This window comes from Dromaius novaehollandiae, chromosome 29 (genome assembly GCF_036370855.1).
Source record: "Dromaius novaehollandiae isolate bDroNov1 chromosome 29, bDroNov1.hap1, whole genome shotgun sequence".
Classification (NCBI taxonomy): Eukaryota; Metazoa; Chordata; class Aves; order Casuariiformes; family Dromaiidae; genus Dromaius; species Dromaius novaehollandiae.
This window is the reverse complement of record NC_088126.1, coordinates 182,523-205,541: the sequence shown is the minus strand read 5'-3', so window position 1 is coordinate 205,541 and position 23,019 is coordinate 182,523. Positions and strand designations below refer to the sequence as shown.

At 44.5% G+C, this 23,019-nt stretch overlaps 4 protein-coding genes across 14 annotated transcripts in view; 2 read left to right on the top strand and 2 right to left on the bottom strand.

The window, feature by feature from the left end:
• The window catches only part of ASH1L (ASH1 like histone lysine methyltransferase), a 59,331-nt gene extending 56,567 nt beyond the window's left edge, over nucleotides 1–2,764 (bottom strand). For both annotated transcript variants that reach the window (XM_026115120.2, XM_026115121.2), the window contains exon 1: nucleotides 2,545–2,764. The gene's annotated coding sequence lies outside the window, so the exon portion shown is untranslated. The remainder of the gene's footprint in view (nucleotides 1–2,544) is intronic.
• A 1,454-nt stretch (nucleotides 2,765–4,218) lies between these two features.
• DAP3 (death associated protein 3) lies at nucleotides 4,219–17,734 on the top strand. The gene is made up of 13 exons (XM_026115119.2): nucleotides 4,219–4,299; nucleotides 4,965–5,013; nucleotides 8,512–8,634; nucleotides 11,707–11,808; nucleotides 13,023–13,131; nucleotides 13,572–13,664; nucleotides 14,120–14,250; nucleotides 14,646–14,726; nucleotides 15,126–15,284; nucleotides 15,690–15,749; nucleotides 16,714–16,803; nucleotides 17,324–17,441; nucleotides 17,627–17,734. Exons 2-13 carry the CDS (start codon nucleotides 4,972–4,974, stop codon nucleotides 17,710–17,712), a joined length of 1,194 nt encoding a protein of 397 aa, XP_025970904.2. The 5' UTR covers nucleotides 4,219–4,299; nucleotides 4,965–4,971; the 3' UTR covers nucleotides 17,713–17,734.
• Nucleotides 17,735–17,776: 42 nt separating this feature from the next.
• On the top strand, nucleotides 17,777–21,879 carry MSTO1 (misato mitochondrial distribution and morphology regulator 1). 2 transcript variants are annotated; one of them, XM_026115116.2, is made up of 14 exons: nucleotides 17,814–17,939; nucleotides 18,027–18,126; nucleotides 18,192–18,261; nucleotides 18,338–18,395; nucleotides 18,582–18,630; nucleotides 18,975–19,113; nucleotides 19,252–19,369; nucleotides 19,458–19,592; nucleotides 19,748–19,900; nucleotides 20,212–20,343; nucleotides 20,539–20,723; nucleotides 20,990–21,091; nucleotides 21,196–21,314; nucleotides 21,564–21,879. In XM_026115116.2, exons 1-14 carry the CDS (start codon nucleotides 17,835–17,837, stop codon nucleotides 21,800–21,802), a joined length of 1,704 nt encoding a protein of 567 aa, XP_025970901.1. In that variant the 5' UTR covers nucleotides 17,814–17,834; the 3' UTR covers nucleotides 21,803–21,879. The 2 variants fall into 2 exon arrangements, with proteins under 2 accessions (XP_064354975.1, XP_025970901.1); XM_064498905.1 differs by lacking the exon at nucleotides 18,582–18,630 and having other exon boundaries at nucleotides 17,777–17,939.
• LOC112992192 (GON-4-like protein) overlaps nucleotides 21,793–23,019 on the bottom strand; it is a 29,818-nt gene continuing 28,591 nt past the window's right edge. For all 9 annotated transcript variants that reach the window (XM_064498897.1, XM_064498900.1, XM_064498896.1 and 6 more), the window contains one exon: nucleotides 21,793–22,660. In XM_064498897.1, the coding sequence (XP_064354967.1) occupies nucleotides 22,511–22,660 (150 nt within the window). In that variant the 3' untranslated portion in view covers nucleotides 21,793–22,510. The remainder of the gene's footprint in view (nucleotides 22,661–23,019) is intronic.

Here is a 23,019-nt window from a genome sequence, read left to right as displayed (position 1 = left end):
CCTAAAATTCTCTCAGACTCTAGATCTGTGATTGAGGAACTTCCTGAGAGGCACGTCTTGGCATCTATCTAATAGCTCTCAATGGATTTTTCTGAACTTCAACCCTATCATTTATACCCAATCTAGAAAAAGGTAATGTAAAGATGACAGCAAACCAGTATTTCTCCTTAAATTCCTGACATAATGCGCAGAAAATGCATTTGGTTATGGAAAAAAAAAAAGTGCTAGGACAGTCACGTACACCATGTGAGCCATGCAGCACAACAGGTAGGGCTGTGATATGGAAAATTAGGAACAGATACAGATTTTGCTTTCATAGAGTAATCGCCTTAGATCAGTGTATCAGATTTTTTCGAAAGCTGTAAGATAAAAAAACATGACCTCACTGGGGTGGAAGAAATGTGTCCACAATGGCAGAAGTCCACCTCTTGCCAATGGCAGTAGAAAGGAGGAGGGGAAAAAAGAAAAAAAAAAAAGAAAAAAGTCTGCATTCCATCTGGCAATAATACCCGTTTAAAAACCACTGTCATTCAGCAGCTATATGTGCTACTTCCATTTTCCTCTTGTGATAACAACATTGCAATTGATATCAATAATCCTGGGTCCTGTGCTGTTTAAACTGCTTTTTGTATCCTCTTAGACAGTTTAAACTTCAGGAACGCAAAACAAGTTTCTTCTTTTAGTAAATCATGACTAAATTATTTTGCTGTTCATTATCACCAAAACATTAAGTAAGTGCTTTTCAGATGACCATTGATTGCCTGTAGCAACCAAATGTAGCTAGACTGCAAAAAAGAATTTGAAATAATTTTATCTTTAAAACCAAGAAATACTACAGAAAAATAAACCATCTTATACAGTTTAGGAAAGCTACTGAGGTTGTAATCTTCAATTAAGAAGGCTTCCTGAGCTATTCAAGTAGGCAGACAGATGATTTTAGAGACCATCTCTATCCACGTAGTCAAACGGCTGCTGGAACTTCCCCATTCACCTAGAGGCAGAAGCACCAGGGACAGTCTCAAGGATGATCGCTTGAAACACAAGTCTTCCAGGATTCACCCAAAAAGCTATAAGCTCCCAAATTCTTGGAAAACATTGGTTTTGCAAGTACAGTCTACACTAAGGCAAGGAAGACAAAATCAGATCAAACAACAAACAATGCAGAAGAGGTGCACTATTCTTGAAAATGAAAACTAGGTATATTTAAATGTACGATCACAGTGTCACAGATGATTCCTTTAACAACACATCCATCCTTCATCCCCTGCTCCCAAAAGGTCTCCTAATAAGCTTGGATAGCCAGCCTAAGAACCTATTATCTCAGATTTCTTATTTGTTCCTGAGAACATACAACTACCATGAGAATGAATATATGTCCTGAGGCCATCTGACGGAAACCCACGTTCCAAGTAGTTTCTAGTTTTCGGCTAAGCAATTAACAGGCTGAAGGAACCGCAAACCGAGGATGAAAAACAGAAGAAGTTAGAAAGTCAGAAGATTATCTAACAAGAAAAGAAAAGGACAGCAACACATTTTGGCTTCTGATCTGAGAGATGGGGAAAGGCTGAGAAACACTGGGCTCAACCAGCAAAACCCAAACTACTGGTCACAAAACTAAATGGAATGAAAAATCCAAAGACGACAAAATTTCAGAAGTATGATTTTCAGGGGAGGCAAGCAGTAAAGTCTACGAGTGACCGACCTCAAGGAGCCACTATCCCAGCAAGTAAAATAATCAAGCTGCCAGAAAGACTCCCAGTTATTCACTGCCATCCCCCTGCCAACTCTGCCTGCACCACCACCTTTCGCGTAAAGGATGGACCGCAGATGATGCCTGCCACCACCACCTTCGCCCTACGGAAGGATGAAAGTTTCAGAGATGCGGAGACTTCCGCAGCGGCCCGGTCACCAGGAAACTTCCTCACACACCGCGCGGGAGCCCCGGCGAGCAGCGACTCCCGCGGCTCCCGGGCCGCCCGCGCCCTGCCGGCCCCTCCAGCGCCAGCGGGGCCAGCTGTCAGGTGACGGCGCGCCCCCCCCCGCGGCCCGCACAACGCATGAGCACGGCTGTCAGCCCCCCCCTCCCGCCGCCGCGGGGCGCAGTGCCGGCTCCCCGCCGCCCCCCGGGCCCGGCTCCTGCCGCCTCCCGCCGCCGCGGAGCCCCCGCCGCCCTGCCCGCCGCGGCCCGGCTGTCAGCGAGCCCCCGCCCCCTCCCGTCGCGGCCCGGCTGTCAGCGAGCCCCCGCCCCGCCCCGGGCACGGGCCCGCCGGGATCCCCCGCCCCGCCCCGGGCACGGGCCCGCCGGGATCCCCGCGCCGCTCCCCGCCGCCGGGGATGCCTCGCCGCCGCCCGGCAGGGCCCCGCCGCCGGGGATGCCCCGCGCTGCCGAGCGGGGCCGGGCCAGCGCGGCAGCCCGCGGCGCCGGAGAGCAGCGGGGCGGGGCGGGGCAGCCCCCACGACGGCTCCCCAGCCAGGCTCCCCTCCCCCCGGGCTCCGGGCCTGAGGCGGTCCCAGTCCCCGCCCGCCCGCTCGCCCGCTCCTCACCGTGTCAGCGACAGCACGGCCGGGGCCGAGGACGGGCTCCTGCGCGCCGCATCCTCCCGGCCGCCCGCGCGGACGGGGCCAGGGCGGGAGCCGGACCAACCCGCCGCCGCTTCGGCCCTGCTCGGAGCCGAGGCAGCGAAACCAAAATGGCGGCGGCTCCTGCTTCACCGCGAGCGAGCGCCCGGCGCCCCGCCCCCCCGCGCCGGGCCCCGGGCCCCGCCCCTTCCCGGCCACACCCCTCCCGGGTTAGCCCCGCCCCCGCCGTGACCCGTCTCGGGGGGGGGGGGGGGGGGGCGGCGGCGGCAGCTGCGGAGAGGGGGAGCTCTTAAACTTGGGGGTGGGGCGGGGCTAGCCCCGTCCCCGCCCCGTGCGGTGTCCCTCGCTGGGACCCGTAGCGGGCGGTGTCGCCCTCAGCCTTCTGGAGCGTGGCGGCTCCCGTCGGCGGGTGGGATCGCGGTGCGCGGTGAGTGTCGGGCCGGGCCGGGCCACGCGGGGCACCAGCTACCGGCGCCCTGTGGGGCCGGCCGCGCGCGGTGGCTGCTGGCCTGGCGAGGCCCACGGGCGCTGCGCGGCCTGGGGCAGCGGTGGCGCCCAGGTGGGGCCCGCTCGGCGGTAACGGGGACGCGATCCGGGAGCCCAGGCCGCTGGGAGGGACGGAGCAGACTGCTACCGCCGGTGGCAGCGGAGGCGAGGCGCAGGGATGGGAGAGGGACCGTTTTCCTTTAGTTTCCCGTAGCAGATTTTAGGAACAACCGTCAAGCAAGCAGAACTTTAGCATTTTCAGTTTCCTCTAATGGCCCCCGTATCTGGATCGGGTTGAATAACATATTTTATGCCTGTTATCTCAGTCTTACATAGGTGCAAGAAAAAAAAAGGACTATAATGCCAACAGCATTATATATACATAATATATATATAGCAACCAGAAATTTGGTTTTAGATCAATCTGGAGAGATACTAGTTTAGGATTACTTCATGATGTCTGCAAATATAACTTTCAGAGTTCTTGCCATAGTTCTTACTAGCAAATTAGACTCAAATCTAAAAATTCTCTTCTAAAGAGAAGCAAAAATGTACTTTTTCCATAATGGAACAGCATGCTGAGTTGGACTAGTTCTTTACCTTGATCCAGGCGCAAGTTCGTGAAGTGGCCGCAGTCATAATTTATTCTTCTGCTAAAGTTCCTCTCTCCTGGAGAGACAAACCCAAGGGAAGAGCCTTTACAACTTGTATTAGTCATTCAAGAATTCTGTCAGAATGTTAGGGATCCTCAAAATAAACAGAAACTTTTAGGTTCTTGCAACTCCCTAATTTTACCAGTTGTGTTTGAGAAAGCAGCTTTCACATCTGTACTTTATTTAATGTTAAAACTGTGACTTGAAAGAAACTGGATATATTCCTATGAGAAACAGAATTTATCCCTTCTGTTGTATATGCTAGCACTGATAGGTAGAATGATTAAAAAAAAATCACAGGCTGATATCATCACTTATTCTTGAAGTAGAAAAATGGAGGTTGTTTTTCAAATATGTATTGTGCATTGATTGTTAGATGTAAGAATGTAAAGTGTCTTGGCAAAAATAATATTCTTCAGTGTGAGGTTATTTTCCCACTTTGTGCAGTAACCATTGTAAATGTGATTCTATCCAGTTAAATCATTTTTGCCTTGTTTAGCATTGACAGTGCAGTTAACCACTGGAAGATCAGAAGTAACCGATTCCACAAAGGCAGCTATTCCCTGTAAGGAATTACCAGGTAATTATCTTGCTTTGGATATATTATGTAACTTATCACAACCAAGAATTTTTAAAACATCTCTGGGTATTGTCATTATTTTTCTCATAGGAAAGTGGTAGGAAGGCCTTGAATGCCAGCACAGATGACATGTAACTAATCTACTTACATTTTTTGCCATAATTTTTGCATTGCAATTGCTTGAGTATTTTGATTTTTTTCCCCGTCATAGTCAAAGATGGCTGAGCAGTAGATACTAACACATGATCAAGATGAAGCTGAAAACAAGGAAACATCATAAGTCTCTATGTGATTGCACTTTCTTCAAAGCAATCACTGTGTAACCCTTGCTGTTATGTCTTTAATAGCTGGGGTCAAGATAAATGCCTTCCCCAGTAATGTGTCCTCCTTGCTAGATGAAATAAAGATCTTTACTTATCAAATATACTTTTTGTAAATGTCTCTCCAAAGGAGAAAAAAAAAAGTGACTTTATTAGGCAAATGATGCTGTTTACTAATAGTCAACTGCACTGCTGCAGACCATTCTGATAGTTTGTCTGAGTTGTTATTTGTCTGCCTAGACTTTAAGCTCTTTGGGCAGGAATGATTCTCCTCTAGTATAAGCTATATTCAACAATAAATAATTTTAATAAAAAACAAACACAAATCCACTTCTGTCCCCGCAGAAAAAAAATGCTGAGAAGTGTGAAAGGACTGGTCTGCCATACTCCTAAGGTAAGTTCTGTAATGGCATAATGCTGCTTCCAATATCTCAGCTGTCCAGTGACCTGGAATGACAATTTACAATTGTAAAAAGTGAGATTTTTCTCACCTTACGTTAGTCATCAAAAAACTAGATGCCTCCTATAAGCCAGCTGTGAAATCTCCCTTTATGGACAAAGGAAAGGGGGACAACTTGTATGTATTACTCATTCTACGATCCTCTCCATTGAGGAGAGAAAGAGAGTGAGCCTGGACAACTGGCTTAAACAAGACGTGTTAGAAGACTGAAGTTAAACATTCTCAAATGTCCAGAATCCTCAAATTACACATCTTCAATGCAAGTGTTTCTCAGAAAATGGAGAATCTACTTGCTCTGCACTGCTCTCTTGGAAGAAGTCCTTTACATTGATACAGAACAGAAGAAACAGGCTTTCCCAAAGCCTGTTTTGCTGGTGTGAAGGTAATCTTGCCAAAGATGGTGTAGTGCCTCAGGTGGGTGTAGTAATACTAGCTCTCACAACAATAAAGCGGCACTATGTTATTCGTAAAGCTTCCTTATTATATACACAGCGCAATGAATTAATGCTACATATCTGGAATGATTTCCTAACAGTAAAGAAGAATTTTAGTTGTTTTTTGCTGTTGTCTTTTAAATGCTTTTTCATTAGTACATAGTGATTACGCAGCCTTTGAAGAGGAAGACTGCATAACTACTTGTTTCCAGAGGCAAGATTCTAGTTGAGCAGTACCGTGTTCATCATGGAACCCCTTATGAAATAAACAGTCCTTTCTAGAGAGTCAGATATGTGGGTTCATGTAGAAACAGCTCCACCTTATGGAACATGGCTTTATGATGAATCTCTGTGTACCACGTGATAGTTTGCTGCCATTTCAGGGATCTGAGTTACACATCCCTCGGCAGATGGAAAGTTACTATAAAATCCATTCTACACTACTAGGATAAACTGTGTTAAAAGATGACCTAAAAACATACAAAGCTTATATACATGTTAAGATTTACTACACAGACCTCTACAGTCAACCAGAAAGGTGTATGTGTATGGTTCTGGCATTCCCCGTGAAGCCAAGAGGATCAGCAATAAGCCACTTTTTTCTTATTTTTCCATTCAGGATGAGGGACCAAATAGCATGTTGTTACTCTATAAAGTCAAGACATATAATGCATTAACAGTGCTTTCAGGACACTCAAAAGTATTCTTACAGCCTGTTGAAAATACAGATGCATTTATGCATGAATTTTGTAAAGGGAGATGTACTAATTCATAAAATGCAAGCCTGTATCTCTCAAATCCAGGGTAACTGTTCGTAGTTTGGTGTTACTCCAGGAGCTTGTCTTGATTCTGTACCACTTTAATGGGTTTGGAAAATTCCATGTCTGCACGTTCTTAAAAGCTGCTTCTACAGCCCACGGCAAGCTAAAGTCCACAAAGGAAAAGTTCCTAAACACCAGAAGGCTAGATAATAATTTTGAGAAAGGCATGTCATGCTAAGGCTCAAAGAAGTGATGCGCTAAAATGGTATCCTTCCAAAAAAAACCATAATAATTTAATTAACTCTGTTTTATTGATGAAAAATAGGAACTCTCTTTACTTGGCTGGAAGAGTAGATGACTGGACTTCATGACAAAGGCCCTCTCATGCTTGCATCCTGTCTTACTGTGCTGCCTTCTACTGCATTCTACTTCTTCCTACTTACTTTTTTCTACTAGGAACTGACTTTTGTACCATACAGAATCCAACTTTCGCTAATCTTGTGAGATTTTGCTTTGAAAAAGTGGAATTGGTAACACTACTCAGACTAAGTATCATTTACTAAATTTTTGAGCTGCATAAGGGATTTTTGTATACACACGTATGAAAAATGAACATGGTGAGACCAAGAGCTCAATCCTTGCTTACTTTTCATTTGGTGTAAAACAAGTGGGAGAGGGCTACTCTGGAGGAAGGATGTCAGTAGAGCGGTAAGCTTGCCTTTTCTCTTAGGTGAATAGAGTTCACAGCCCTGGAACATTCACTCAAGATTTGAGGAGGGACTGGGATGTTGGAAGAAAAGGGGAGGGACTAAGACACCAGGGTAGGAACTACTTAAGGCTGAGATGTTCTAGGTGAATAGGTAGGCAATACTTGCATCCTCTAGTTATTCACATATTAAATGAGCATCTTAGTGCCTCGCTCTAAGCAAGAAATTAAGCCACTTCTGTGGACTTAAAATTAAAAACAGCCAAATAAGCCATACTAATAGTTTGGCTTTTAGAAGGAAAAGAACACCGTCGGAACAAGGGAAGAGGATGTTAAAATATGACAAAAAAATGAATGTTTAGTTATCGTCTATATTTACACTACTATAGTTCATTATATAGGTACTCAGTGTGAAATATAAATGGGTTTAATTCCCTCCTTAAAGAGTGAGGCCTAAAATGCTGATTCAGGAGTCCATTCTGTATTTAATACAGAATGTAGGGTAATCTGACATTACACTTTCTTCTAAGCCTTTGTGGCTTTCAGATGACCCCTGAGGAGACCCAAGATGATAGCAGAATTGCATCATGCAGTGTAGAACTGAAACAGCTGTTCCTGTCTCTAAACTTTAGTCTATAACTACTCTCATCTGTGCAGATGGACAGAATAGGAAACTGCTTGCTCTGTTTACAGTCGGCGCCAGCAACTGTTCCAGTCAGTAATACATAAGGTGGCCTTCAGTTTTGCTTGTTTTGGTCACAGCCTGTTTGGAGTACATGAATTGCTTATTCATTGACAAATGAATCCCCAAGCTCAGCTTTCAGATGCACGCTTTAATATTGTCTTTTACCACAGCATTAAACGCTTGTCCTTTTACTACTCACTGTCTTGCCTATTTTGGCTAAGCTTTACAGGCATGCTTCAGCAGGCTGTTTACGGAGAAAAAAAAATTAATCAGCTTAGCTGGCTGTTTCAGTTTCTCGACCGTGTCTGTATTATAATGAAAGAGTCTGTATGCTGGGACACAGTTAGAAAAATCAATGGAGGGAGTGTAATTATAAATATCAAATAGTGGGCAGCACTGCACTAATCCCTCAATAATTGAGGTGATTATGGATTACTAGACAGCTTGAATTTCCAAGGTACTAGCTACTATTCATCAGTGTAGGCAGAAACATTATGGGAACTTCCCAGCAATAAGACCTTAATGGCTGTGCTTGTGCTCTTAAGCAATCTTTAATTGGATAACTCATTTAGGTACAGGGCTTGGATCTCTAGTGGTGGTAGATAACATAAGTGAATGGAAATGGTTTAGAAGCAAGTATCTAAATGTGAAATGTGGTTAAAAAACACATGTTTACATTCTAATTGCAGAGACTTCTACTTTGCATTGCATATTACCTTGACCCGATCATAACGTGCATGCAGTGGGTGTACAAAACTTAAACTGCTGTCTGATTTTTTTACCTGTAATCTTTGATTGCTAAGAAGTTTGTTGTCAGTTTGCCTTTTTCGTTTTTCCCCTCTTTAGTTGGACCATGGACATGCTCTCCACACTACTGCCAAGGATTGGTTAAGTTCCACTGTCAGCCAGGATGTCCGAATCCTTGCAGAAAGATCAAGAGCAATCTTCCGTACCAGTGAAAATGACCCAGTGAGTTTCTGCCATGTTGGTTATTGTCAAATAGCAAATGCCTAAATTCCATCAGCCTGTCTGCCGACATGCTGGAGCCAGAAGTGCTTACTGGGATTGTGCGTATCTAGTAAACAGAAGGGAAGGGAGTACATAGACCTAATAATAGGCATCTAGATCATGATCCCCAGCCAAAAGGAAGACAGGCCATGGCCATGCAGTGCACCTGCCTGGGTTTAAACAAGACAGGGCTGGTCCTCTGCCTGAAAGCTCCTGGGAACAAATATTGATTTTCTCTATAGTTGCACAGATGAAATAGACTGTGCATTGTAGAAGCTCATATGTGGCTTAGCTTGTCATCAGACACTATTAATTTCAACTCCAGAGTTATTCTTCCCTGACTAACCTCCCTAAATTGGCTATGAAGGGGGATAAAAAACCCACACCCCTCAATGACCTCAATGCAGCACAGCTCTCCAGCATCATAATTCCAGCCTTATACTCTGTCTCAAGCACAAAATGAAGTGGAATAAATGAAAGGAATAAGCCTTTGAGGTGCTTTGCTGCTGCCTCTGTAATTGGAGTCTTTCAGTACTGATTCCTCTGGGGTATCTATGGAAACAGCAGCATGCAGATGATCTTACTCACGTGATTGGAGTGTCTCTATAGATTGCACAGAAGAGTCCAGATGGCAAGAATTGTCTCCACTGTCCTGTGTCTACAGTTTATGTTGCCAGGCAACTGGCTTTGGCATTCTGACTTCACGTGCCTGATATGTTTGGCGACAACTGCACTTGCTTATTAATTGATCAGATCAGTGTTCCTTGGACATGCTGTATTGCAGATCACATATTACAGCAGATAGTGTCTGCTGGCTCACCTCATCAGCTAACCTGATAGCTTTCTTTTGACTGCACTAGTACTTCTGCACAGGAAAGCCCCATGAAAAATGGATTAAGAAGGCCAGATGAAAACTAAATTTTTAATAAGACTTGGCTTTTATATACCTCTCCATTAGCAAAACTCAGAGTGACTTAAAATGAGGATACTGACCCACTTTACAGATGTAGGAGCTGACAAGTGAAGGGATTTGCCCAAGGTTATGTAGCAGGTCAGTGGTGAAACAGAATAAAAATGGTCTCTGGAGTACTGCTTTTCTGTTCCGGTCCATGGATAACAGTGCCATGCATAAACACAGCTGCTTTTAGTCTGTGTCAAACCTGTGCAGGAAAGCTCCAGGGAATGCAGCCCAGAGTTTACACATAGTTGTAGTTGGAACAGGACTTTAGGTTTCTTTAATAGTTCTCTTCTGAAGTCTCTTTTCAAATAATAACTCCTTACAGCAGAGAAGCTATCAACTTATCTAATCAGTAGTTCTTAATTTTCCTGTTGATAAGATTTACTTACTAGTAAATACCAGACTGATAACTCAAGTAGCTTATATAGCAGTTTGCTGAGGTTACCGGATGGTTTCTTCCTATAAATAATTTGGCAAACCTGTGTGTATCTGGAATCTTGCAGCTGTACCAAGGTGTAAACCATACAGTCCAGGAGGCACTGACCTGTGAATGCCTTTCCTCAGTGAGGTATGGTATAGGGGTGCAGCTGCCATGGGCTTTTCAGAGTGGAAGTCAAGTCTGGAACAGCCCTGAAATCTGTTAGAGCTGGCAGAAATAATCACTGCTTCCTTTTCTTTTTCTTAATTGTAAATGAAACTATTTCAGGGATCACTATTACGCAAAATAAAACGAGAACATGATTATATTCCAATGCCATCTAAACCAAAATGGAAGAGATTGACATGCACCAGAACATAGAGGAGTTTGACTTAAAAACCTGTGGAAAAGCCAACAGTGCAGAACAGCACATGATATGGGATGTTACATTCTGTAGAAGCATAGCGACTTAAAAGCTTTTGTATTCCAAAGGAAAAATTGGTGGCACAAAAACTGCTAAAAGCCACATAGGAAGTCGTGAAGACTAGTCTAGATGAATATTGTTCTAACTACACAAGGCACACAAACTGATGATTAGACCAAGGCTAGCAAGTGCTTTGCAGCTATTACATGGTAGAAAAACAGAATAATGGGGCAGGGAGAGGAGGCAAAATTCGATTGTCCCCACTTGAGGAAATATAACAAGGCATGAAACTAATATTAAATTTGCAGATACCAACAATGACTGCTTCATGGATCATGTGGTCAGAGAATCTAGAGCAGTCACTAGCAATAAATGGAGAATAATGCATGTCAGCTAACTACTAACTACTTATGTCACAATACCTTATGCCCCAGAAAACAGATCATGAGTTCTCAAGCAACCAACATCCACTAAAAAGGCAAATGGCATGTTAGGGATTACTGCAAGAACAGCAGAGAACAAACCAGAAAACAATTTTGCCACAATTTATATTAATAAATACTTTCTGAAAACTGCAAATAATTCTGGTCATCCTAGTCCTAGAAATACACGGACAAACATGTAAAGCTATAAAGTAGCATGATAGGCATGAAGTAGTTTATGTAAACTATGTATAAGGAGAGACTAAACAGACATTCTTCAGTGTGCATGGGGAAAATGACACGCACATTACAAGTGGTGTTAAGAGGATGTAATCACCAGGTCTCACAAACATTCCTTGTTCAAGCAAGAGATATCCAACGAAATTATCATGTAGCAGACTTAAAACAAAGAAAGCACATTTTAATCCAGCAGGTAACTCAGGTGGAGATCACATTACTATACAACATTGTGGAAACCAAAAGCGTATGTGGGCCAGAAAAGGATTAGATGAAGTCATGAAAGGACAGGGCCACCAGTGCCCATAAAACACAATGGTTCATGCTCAAGCAATTCCTTCACTATTCATTGTCAGGTAGAAGATACTTCCTTTGGACTCTTTGGACTCTTTCTAAACGCCTGGTAACAGCCTCTCTGGATATCAATTTCCGTTTTGAAATAATATGTCAGTTCATCTGACTCCCAGTAAGAAGATACTCACTCTGACTGGATGTTCCCTCTCTGTCTCATTCTCACAGACCTCCTATATTCAGAGAAAAGGTACCTGACAGAATTTGCATTTTACCTTCCCAGGCCAACCATGCAGAACACCATGAGGGGTGCCATTATAGCATTCCACTTCAGGAAGTGAAAGCTGTGTTTCCACATGGACTTCCCAGTCCTTTCCAGCAGCAGGTACTTTGTGTCAAAGCGGTGCTGTTGGGGGGGGGCGGGGGGGGGACTGGTATGCGGGAAGAACTGGATCCATCAGGGAACTCTGATGCTTTCCTGTTGGAAACAGAGAGCACCACATGATGATTCTTCAGTTGAAAGTCTACAAGAATGTGATTATTCCTGGTCCTTAGCAATATTTGCTACACCATAAAGTCATGGGTCAGTCTGATCAAAATAGTGGCAGGAGGAGGAGAACATTCCACTTTAGGCAACATGCCATCAAATATTTTCATCTTTAACTTCTGAGCACGTAATGAATTAACAAATATTCTTCCATGGTTACATTTCTGTATGAAACAGGATAGCTCATGAAATAAGCTTTTATAAGCAACAGAAATCTTGCTTCTTGGTTTCTGTTGTGAGACAAATCACACTTTGATTGGATCAGGCTTCATAAGCAGTTAACAGACTGCCTGCTTCAGTTTAGCAGTAGATTTCTTATCTGTGAATCATGGTTATGGCAGGACTTCCTGCCAAATTTAACCTGTGAATTACAGCAAGCTTTTACCTCAAGTTGAAGGCATCATCTGGCAGCTGCAAGGGTAGAAGATTGTACAGCAGGAATAAGATAAAGTGGAAGGATGACACGTGGTTTCTTTATCATTTTAGGTGCTTGGCTGTTTGACAGCAGGCTTGACAAAGAATTACAAGTACAACTATTTATCCAAGGCTTGGGAGTGCTGAGAAAGGCAGACATATTTACACACACACACACACAGAGTTTATATATATATTATATATAATATGTATTTGAATGTAGTTGATTACTTTTTGACTTGAAATTAGAAAAGAACCTTAGTGTAGATTGCGGTTATTTCTAGCAAAATTACTTGTTTACAAGTTTGTTCTATTCCCATCTGGCAGATTATATGAGACTGGAGTGCAAACTGGTTAGAACTACTGTATTAGTTTGACAGGGGACTTTAAAAGGGGCTTTATAATATATTAGAAATAATAATAGGTTACTTGCTTGGAAATTGTTTTTAATAGAGTAGAGCCGAAGGGAAAAATTTATGATGGGAAAACTAGATGGACTAAGGCACAAAGCAGAAATTCCCTCTGCTGGAGCCATCCAGAAAAGGCCATTCATAGTACCAGTCAGACAGAATCATGCTAGAAACAGTTTTTGTGTGCTGGCCCAGAGCTTCTTGTTCATATGCTGTTCGTTTTCTCAGATTAAGACCTTCAATGAAGCTTGCCTGATGGTGCGAAAACCAGCTCTGGAACTCTTCGCTTACCTGAAAAGCTCCAGCTTTGCCCACCCAGCAATCAGATACGTTATCTGTATCTTTTATCACTTACTTGACTGTAGAGTGCAAGTTAAATATAAGCAGCTGAGTTTACAAAGATGCAGGTGATGCTGAACCTATGCTGAGCATTGTGGCTTAGTCTTCCAGGGGGCAGTTCTACCATGTGTGTCTCTCAGCCCCCAAGCTACTGTCAGAAGCTCCTGAAGCTGTATGCTTTTATTTTAAGCCAGATCTGCAATCTGGGTTATGGCACAGTTCCACAAACAGTGGCATCAGCACAACTGAGGGAATGGGGATTAACAGCTCTGATATAGTGGAATGCGGGAGAAGGCATCAGGCTGCTGATAAAAAACATGATGAAACACCATTCGTGTTTTTACCACCTTTATGCTCTTTGTGGAAAAAACGGCAGTCAAGTAGCGCTGCTGTCTGCAGTGTTTTTTTGGAGACTTTCCTTGACAGTCTGTGTTGAAGATGGTGAGAAAGGAACAGGGAAAACTATGACTCTGTGTCACGTGGTTCACTACTGTGCAAGGCAAGGCTGGCTGGTGCTGCACATTCCAGATGGTAAGAACACTGATGCTATCTGTGTAACTACAACAAATACACATCTGTAACTAATCCAGAAGATGCTGCTTCAAGAGAAAGATGTAGGGTAGACCCCAGCAAATTGTCTTTGTTTTTCCATAACGGAGAATGCTTATGAAGCACAAAACCCCCAGATAAAGTAGAACATAACTATGATTATTTTCTCCTGCACTCACACACTGGCGGTCAGTCTTTTGTTCTGCCATTAACTAGTACAATGGGAAACTTGCTACGTGTGGATCTGTGCGACCTCCTGCGTGAGCATTTGTTTTGCAGTTGCGTTCTCAAGGGGGAGTCTTGTCCATTAAGGATGTCAGACTTGTCTTACAAATATAGCAGAATAAGGATACACCTGAAAAGACCTCTTCCCCCTAGCCATCCAACTCATAAAATTACTTTTACTAAACAAAGAGATTGTTTTCTTTTACATACAGCTCATCTTTGGGTGAAAAATTGCAGGGAACTCATGCAGTCATCCTATAACAAAGAACGGCTCGATCAGCCTTTGCAAGCATCCTTCTGGCTTAAGAACTTCAAAACCACGAATGAGCGCTTCTTAAAAGAGGTTCGTAGAGCCTGTCAAGCTGTCCGGGTTAGTAGCTAAGAAGAACCCGTAAGATCACTTTTCAGGAACTACATGTGTATGCGCTTCCTGTTGCCAGGCATCTCTACATGAATTCTAAATTTGCTCATTTTTAAGAAATGCTTCATGTATTAATGCATGCACTCATACTGCACACAAACTCTGCACTTTACTGCAATGCAGTTTTTGTAGAAAAAGAAATACTTTAAATACCCCCTGTGGGGGTGCCTATTGGTGAGGAATAGTGTGCCAAGATTCTACACTAGTCTTTACCACTGGAAAAGAACAGGGAATCTTGCCATCCAAGTTTGCCAAGCTGCCTATGTGCTAATTAGGTCCTGATTTAATCACAGTTCTCTTACCCTCTCTTACTGCAGATAAAAACACAACAAAAATATGCGTGGGGCAAACGGGAAAGTACTGAGGAGGGCAGACCATTGGGTGAAGTGGTGGAGCAGGTAAGGAATAACAAGTGCTCCTGGCTTTGTCTTATCAGATTCAGTCATTGCAAATGAAGAACAATATTGCTTCTGAAGTTCTTACAAATACAGTCCTAGGAAATGGAAGGCGTTTCCCTATCAACAAGGTAGCTACAAAAAACTACCTGATGGAAGATGACCGCATGACCTGTAAAGGGAGTTGCACAGCGAATGTGGGTAGAAGCAAAAATAGAACCTGAAAGCTCCTACCTCTTGATGCTCAGTACATTAGATCAGGTTGCTCCTTTGAGAGGAAAGGATGGACTCTTGACAATCGTATCTTCATTCCCCCTACGAACAGCAGACAGTCCCTCAAGTTCCCTGTAGTAGCATATCAACAGCAGCAACACTGAGTTATATGTCTTCTTCTACTTAAAGGGTTTAGCTCGAGTGAGAAATGCCAGCGATGCTGTAGGGGTGGTGCTGAAAGAGATAAAGCAGCAATGTCATCTTGGTTCATTTAGACTTCTGGTGGCAGTGGATGGAGTCAACGCACTCTGGGGAAAGACTACATTAAGGAAAGAAGACAAAAGCCCTGTAAGAAATTCTCTGCTCTGATGATATTTCTGCATACCTAATGGAAGGAGAAGTGTTTGTTTTGTTTGAGTTCTGTAGTGATCCTTGAAAGACTCAAGAGTTTAAAGAACCCTGTAAAATTCATATTGTGCTTTATACAATTTTTACTGAAGAAAATTCTCTGAAGGGGAAAAAAGTAGATACACATCTTGTTACGCTAGGAAATTTTTAAGTATTTCACTGTATAATACTACTGTGGCTAAATATGTTACGCAAAAGCAAAGAAAGAGTACCTAAATGATGCACAGAAATGATATTTTCAAAGTAATTTAAAGCGGGGGAAGAGGGTCGTATGTGTGTGTACATATATATATATCTCAGGTGGAAACTGAGGGCAAAAAAGTCATACCAAACCATTTTCATCAGGTTTCTCCGGAGGAACTGACGCTTGTGTACAATCTGAGGAAGATGGTGAGGAACGATTGGGTGAGTTCCAGTCTGTACCTTCAGGTGACTCATTTTCAGCATTTAGAGCTAAATGCTCATATCAAAGCAGTGCAGTCCTACTAAGTGTGTCACTGGATATTCACACACCTGAGGGGTATTTCTCATTTAAAGGAGAGAAAGCATAAAGCTGCAAGTCTAATATTACACTGGTTTTTTTCAACTAAGAAGAGTATGAAGATAAATGCAGCTGTTTTGGGGCTGGGATCTTGTCTATGTTTCTGACAGCAGATGCATATGAAAGAGTATAAGAACAGGATGAATATATGATGATGCTTTTCTTGAATATTCTCCCAAACTCCAGTTTATGACTTGGACTTCCTGAGCAAGAGGCAATGTCCTTGCATTTAATAGTCTTTAGCAACATTTTATTTTATGAGTTTTTTGAACTCATGAGAACTTTCAGTTTCTATAAACTGTTGAACTCTACCACAGCAGGTTAATTCCTTCTGCTTGTTTTTCAGTCCCTCACATGCAAATATCTCTTCAGATTAAAGGCCTTCAGATTAAAAAGTATATAGAAAAGTCATTTTAAAAGTATTTTAGATGCTTCAATTGAAAGCCATTTATAGGTAAGAATGACACATTTAATGCCAGCACTGGAAACACCAACTGTTTTTCCTGTGCTGAATTTACACTTGGAATACTCAGGACTGAAATACTTCCAAGCATCATACTGATAGCACTCAAAGGCCACACTGGGGACTATCTCCTGGGGGTGAGAACTGTTACTAATAGGCGGTGCTCCTCCCTTCTTTTTCTTCATGACTCAGGGCAGGGAATGCGAAAAACAGTGATTTTACATCATTCCAGAAACTGCCTGGGGAAGTTGGAACTGAAATAACTCTAAGATCAAGGAAGGGAATGCCTCATATGTTCAGAATCCTTCACTGTTTCACAAATAATACATTTGCAGCTAAAATACTTTCTAATCCCTTTGTTTTAGAACGGAGGCGCTATTGTGACAACGCTTAGCCAAACAGGCTCTCTCTTCAAACCGAGTTCTGCATACTTGCCCCATGAGTTACTAGGAAAGGTGAGCCACATCCTCTTCTCTTCCCCCTCCGCACTGGGGAACAGAAATAAAAATCCTGGTTTGTGAACTGCATTCCCAGCAGATGATTTTTAGTTTTCCCAGTTTTCTTATCACTCGGTTTTCTTGGCCCCCTACATCCCCCAAGCTTCTCATCATCCCTTCCCAGGCCCCTGCAGCACAGCCCCAGAGGGGGAAAGAATTTGCTGTCGTAGAGGAACAAATAGAGGTGGACGGGCTGGGGAACGAGCCACAACCCTGCTCCATCTTATTGCTGTAGCTCTTCCCTACCCCAGCTTTCCTGCCTTTTATCTCCATACTTACAGATTTTGCTTTAATCCCCTTTTGAATCGTATGCATTTTTACTCTCCTTTGAATTAATTCTGCTTGGGCTTGCCCACGGCTGAGCCGTGCTTCTTCCCATGTAACTCCAGCAGTCAGGAAAACTGACTTACTATGCCGCGCTGCTGACCATCCCCTGGCCTTTCTCCCGCATGTCTGACAGCTGCTCTTTGCTTTCCAGGAAGGTTTTGATGCTCTGGACCCTTTTGTTCCTATCCGAGTTTCAAACTATAGCCCGCAGGAGTTTGAGAGTTGTTACCACTACTACCTCGATCGCAAGTGGCTTCAGCACGAGAAAGGTCGGTTCTTCAACCGAGCCCATCACAGAACAGCTACGAGGAGCGGTCGGAGGCAGGGAGGGGGAGGGAAGATCCTTGGGGCGGGCCCCGAGGGGAGCTCCGGGGCTAGGGACCAGGCCGGGGGGTGTTCGGGGGCCGGGGCCCGCCCGCCCGGGGCCGGCCCCCACGCACCATCTCTCTTGCAGCGCGCACGGCGGAGGGCCGGGACGAGCTGCGGTTCCTCAGCGGCGCCAACCCGCGGCAGCTGCAGCGCCTCGCGGGGCCCCTGTGACGCAATAAAGGCTTGGAGCGGCGCTCCGTGTCCGTCTCTTGGTGGTGGCGTCACGCCCCGCGACATGCGCCTGCCGCCGAGCTTCCGGTTTTGTAGGCAGTGGGGGAGGGGAGACGGGGCGCATGCGCCCTGGGTGCCAGCGCGGCGGCGGCATGGCGCGGGCGGCGGTGACGCTGCAGCTGGGGCACTACGCGGGCTGCGTGGGCGCCCACTGGTGGGGGCTGCAGGTGGGGGCCGCGCCGCGCGGCCGGGGCCGGGGCCGGGGCCGGGGCCGGGGCCGGGGCCGCGCGGGCTGACGCGCTCCCTGCCCGCAGGACGCCGCCGAGGCCTCCGAGCTGCGCGCCGCCGTCCTGCTGCGGGAGGCGGCCGGGCGGGAGCCCCCCGCGCCGCGCCTCGTCGCGCTGGAGCTCAAAGGTACCGGGCGGCGGCGGGGCCGGGCGCGGGGCGGGCGCGGCGGCAGCTGACGTGCTCTCTTGCAGGGGGCCTGGGCACGCTGAGGCCCGGCGGGCGGCGCGGCGCGGGTCCCGAGGCGGCGGCGGCGGCGGCCTGGTGAGTGGCGGCGCGGGCGGCGGCGGCGCGGCGGCGCCCCGGGGCCGCTGGCAGCCGCCACCCCTTTTTGTTGCAGGCGCGGGGACGTGGCCACCTACGAGGCCGGCGCGGCGCGGGACGCCGGGCGGCAGCGGGTGAGCGCGGCGGGGGGCGGCCGGCGGGGCCCAGGCAGAGCTCGGGCTGCACAGCGGCCGGGGGCCGGTTTTACCGCACACCTCGCGTCTGCTGTAACTTCCCTCCCCTCTGTGAGCCTGTGACCTGTTAGAAGAATGGCAAAGCACCGCGTAACCAGCACCCCTCGGGCTCTCCCTTTGCTTTAGGGAGACACTTCCTCGGCAGGAGAGGGCAGCTCCAGTGCCACTGTGAGAGGTGCGTGCGTTTCCTGCGCGTTCCTTGTTTTATCCAGTTTGTACTGACTGGGGTTTGATGCGTTTGGCTTACTTGCTGAGGACTGAAGAATTCAGCAAAGTAGAGCTGCCCCCTGACAGCAGCTTGATGCCAATTTGTCTGTGAACAAGCATCAGGGCATAAGAGAAAAAGGAAAATGATGGGATAAGATAACCTTGCTAGAAGAAAGGCAGGTAAAAGAGTAGCAAATAGGTTAGGCAGCTGCATCAGGCAACTCCAGGGGAAGCTTTTTTGATTTTATTTTTTATTCAAGGGGATGTTCAATGTTGAAAAGACCCTGCTTCTTGATAATGGTCTCTTTCCAGATGCACCCCCTCACCCTTCACGGCTGTCTGTTTACCAGGAAGTTTACTCGGGTGGCAGTGTGCAGGTTTGGTCCGATTACCTCAAAGTGCACTTGCATCCCAAGAGCATCTTTGTGATACAGCAGTACAACCATGATGGGTAGGTCTGCCCAGGCGGCTAAAGGGCAATACACATTTGATTCAAAAGCTGTCATCCAAAACAGGATCTTAGCTTTGCCTTTAAAAAACAAAAACAAAAAAACCACAAAAAACCCACAACTTTTTCCATTTCATTTAGGGAGTCTGGTTGTCTAGAAGCCTTTGGACAAGGTGAAAGTCTGATGCAGGATCCTGTATGTCTAGAGGAGTTAGAAGATCGGTTGCACTTCTTTGTGGAAGAGTGTGATTATTTGCAGGTTTGACAGTTGATGTTATCTTTTCTTTCAAGAAACCTGCTGTTTTAGACTAAGTAGATAATCAGATGCTGCCCATCATTTTATGCAGGGATTTCAAGTCCTATGTGACCTACACAATGGATTTTCTGGAGTTGGTGCCAAGATGACAGAAATGCTCCATGATGAATATTCTGGAAAGGGAATCCTGACCTGGGGGTTGACTCCAGTCATTTATAAAACAGAAGTAAGTAAACAGTGGGGAAAAAAACAAGAACAGATGAAACTTTCCTGCCTCTTCTAAGCTAGACTGGTTCTTGTTTGCATCTGTAAGATTTCAATAGTCTGATAAGACTGTAATAGTTTGTTTTTTTTTTTTCCCCTCTCTCTTTTCTCTCCCAGGAGTCTGAAAAAGATTTTTACAGGCTGATGAACACAGCCCTAGGAATCGTCCATCTCTCCGGTCAGAGCTCGCTATTTTGCCCATTGTCGCTCAGTGGGAGTCTAGGAATCAAGCCAGAACCTCCCATTACATTTCCCTATATAAACTATGATGTATGTACTATATACTAGTATATCTAGAAGCAACATACACCTTAGTGGCTTTCCTCTTTTTGTTTTTGAGATTTATCCCTCTCTAAAAGTGTTCTCTGCAGCTATGACTACCTGTTTAATGAATTTGAACCAACTGACATCAGACTTGTTCTTTTCTTAGTCATCCAAAACCTGAAATAATTGTTAAGCATACTGTAAGTTGTACTTTTATACAGGTCATATCTAAGTTAAATTATTTTTCAGCTGCATTATTTAAGGAACAGATGAATTTAACTTTTGTTCTGTAACATTTTCACTTGTCTCCTCTGTAGGCATCACTTAACTACCACAGCAGTGCAATCCTGGCAGCAGTACTTGAAACTCTTAGTGTTCCTTATCGACTCTGTACCTCACAGTGCTCTATGATGCACCTTGCTGAAACACTTAATTTCTCTGGGCGAAAGGTAAGGACTGAGAGAATAGCAACTTCTAATCCTTTCTACCTTACCTGAACGGCCACTATAAGGAAGAGCTAGTGTTACAGTTCTACTTCAAACACATCTAGCACTATCAGTGTCACCTTTATAAGACAAGAGGACTGTGTCATGAGTGAGGGGTGTATTATGGACCATGATTGTCAACCCCTCTCTGACTCTTAGGTTGCGGCTGCGTTGGCTGCTGTACCCTTTCCTATCATACGTGGCCACTCGCTCCTAGATACTTTATGCACCCACCAGCAGGACATGCCCTGGAAACTTCTGTCCTCATTCGGAGAGCAAAAGCTCAGCTGCTGTTTCGCTCAGTCTGTTGTGCTAAGAGGAATTTGCAAAGGAAGTCATAACAGGTAATAAGCATTTGAAGTACACTTTTTCCCTTCAGAGTTCTGGCCCTCCTGACAGTAATGACTTCTTTAAAGAATGATTCTTTTAAGTCCAGGCATTATCCTTGTATTAAAGACTGTCAGTTGAGTGTTCAAAAAAAGAAAAAAAAAATCTAGTGATCTTACATGCTTCTAGTTTTATAGCAAAACAGCTACCAAACAGCTGAGTTACCAGCATCTTCATTTAAACCCCCTTTTCCTTCTCATCCAGTTCATGGTTCTCTTTGTAGCAACTGTCCAGGAAAGCAGCCGGCTTCTGCACTCTGTGCTTGTGAGACAGTGGAGCAGATTCTGCAGCATTACTTACATACTTTGTCTCCTGGGGCATTCAGGTTGGTAACAGTCTTTTTTGCAACTTTATTAAAGGGAACACTACCTGGAAGCTACAGAAGGTATAGTGAATTTTAGATAATGTTATTCAATTTCTTCTTTACAGCACATCTCATGTGCTTGAGCAGCCATGTCATACCTTACCTCCGTATCCTCAGTTTTTTTCCTCTCTCCTCACCAGACAAGGCTTTCTTTTGGACAGACCTCTCAGTTATTCCTCAACAGGTAATGTGGGCCTCTTAAACATAACTTTGCAAAAGAAAGCCAGCAAGTGGGGCAGGAGGGTCTAACAGAGGTAAAGGAGATTTTTTTTAACACTGTGTGAATTAATGGGGGGAAAAAAAAGTGTCCAGCAACTTTTCTGCTACATTGAGTTATAGTGAAGCAACTGCTTATCAAGAGAAGAGAACTGTAGAGTAGGGAAACAAGTTTTGATTTTTGTATATTTCAACGAAGATTGTTTTCTCCCTGCAGCTGTTGAAAGCATTCCTGTAGTAACTGCACTGCAGTCCTCACCTGTTCTGCACACAGTGTTGTACGGTTTATACAAGGATCTGCAGAAGGTAGATACACGGCGGTGGGCTAGCTTCTTCTCCACAGGAGTTGAACAGGATGACTTTCAGGAGGCCCTACATGAACTAAGAACTCTAGCACAGTGCTATAAAACAAATTTTGAAGCAGATGAATCTGAAGATGAAACAGATTCAGACTAACTCATCTTTATTACTGGAGATACTGGAAGGAGTAAAGTTTTTAAGATCACTTTTGAAATAAAGGGAATGGTTTTAAAGATTGGCCCAACTGCTACTTTTCTTTCATTTCAATGAAATCATACTAAAAAGACTGGCTCAAGTTGTACAGCTACTTGTAGCTTTGCTATAAAGGAGGAAAGGTTCTCCTTAAAGATCTTTAAGTTTGCAACAAACTGAACTTGCTTTACAGTGCTAGAATAAGACTGCACAATAAATACAGGTTTCAGGTTGTAACTTTCCCACACACAATCAACACAAGGGAGAAATTTACAAAAAACCCTCAGGTATTTGCTCCAGGTGAAAACAGACGTCTTATTATACAATATTTACATGTTCTCTATTGCATGTGCTGCAGAAGGCTGCTTGGTCAAGCTCTTTACCATGGACTGAGGTCAATGTCCACAAGTATCACTTCTGTAATTTAATTTTTAGAGTTACCCATATAGGTTCTAAAGCATGTTAACCCTCACAACTTTCTTCATGCCTTTAGTTCAATAAAGATTTAGAACTGTAGCTTGTCACACATGTATCAGGAAAGTGAACCAAAAAAGGTGCTGTATTAAGTACCTGTGCAAATATTTTTCCTTTAACCACAGCTCCTGTCTAGCAGCAAACTGGCAAACAGCTCTCCTTCTGATGTAGTCAGCAGCTTATTAGGCCAGAAAAATCTTAGTCATCTGGTTCTTCCTCAGAAAGCAGAAGATCTTTATCTGACAACTGGTCTGTGTTACTAGTACTAGTTGCATCTTCCTCATCTTCAGAACTTCCATCACAAGATGTATGAAACAGCTTCATCAGTTCTCTGAACCTGTGGGATACCTGAAGAACAGAGGAAATTTGAAATGACTAGTGGCCTAAAAGGTGTTGTGAAAGGGAGTTTTCACAGTATGAAGTACATTTTTTTTTAATGTAAAAGCACAGTGATTTTTGTAAGCCTCAATCATAAGGGGAAAGAAAAATGCAAGAGCCACTGTTTTGTTCTTTTTGGAAAAGCAGTCATATTCTACCAACTTGCTGGCAAAGACTGGCAGCTCTGAAAGACATCTAGACAATGATGTGGAGAAGGTTAAGAGACAAATCCTGATGGCTTTCCTGTATAAAAATAGAAGGCTGAAGACCCAAGTAGCAGTCGCTGAAACAATTCTGGTACCAAATACAAGGCTAGACTATTAGCAGTA

Excerpts from the sequence above, each read along its gene's own strand:
- DAP3 (XM_026115119.2), top strand. The coding sequence starts at position 4,972 with ATGCTGAGAAGTGTGAAAGGACTGGTCTGCCATACTCCTAAG. Across the intron at positions 14,251-14,645 it reads ATGAGCGCTTCTTAAAAGAG|ATAAAAACACAACAAAAATA; the intron begins GTTCGTAGAGCC and ends CTCTTACTGCAG. Across the intron at positions 15,285-15,689 it reads GGAAAGAAGACAAAAGCCCT|GTTTCTCCGGAGGAACTGAC; the intron begins GTAAGAAATTCT and ends CATTTTCATCAG.
- MSTO1 (XM_064498905.1), top strand. The coding sequence starts at position 17,777 with ATGCGCCTGCCGCCGAGCTTCCGGTTTTGTAGGCAGTGGGGGAGGGGA. Across the intron at positions 19,114-19,251 it reads CAGCAGTACAACCATGATGG|GGAGTCTGGTTGTCTAGAAG; the intron begins GTAGGTCTGCCC and ends CATTTCATTTAG. Across the intron at positions 21,092-21,195 it reads TTGTCTCCTGGGGCATTCAG|CACATCTCATGTGCTTGAGC; the intron begins GTTGGTAACAGT and ends TCTTCTTTACAG.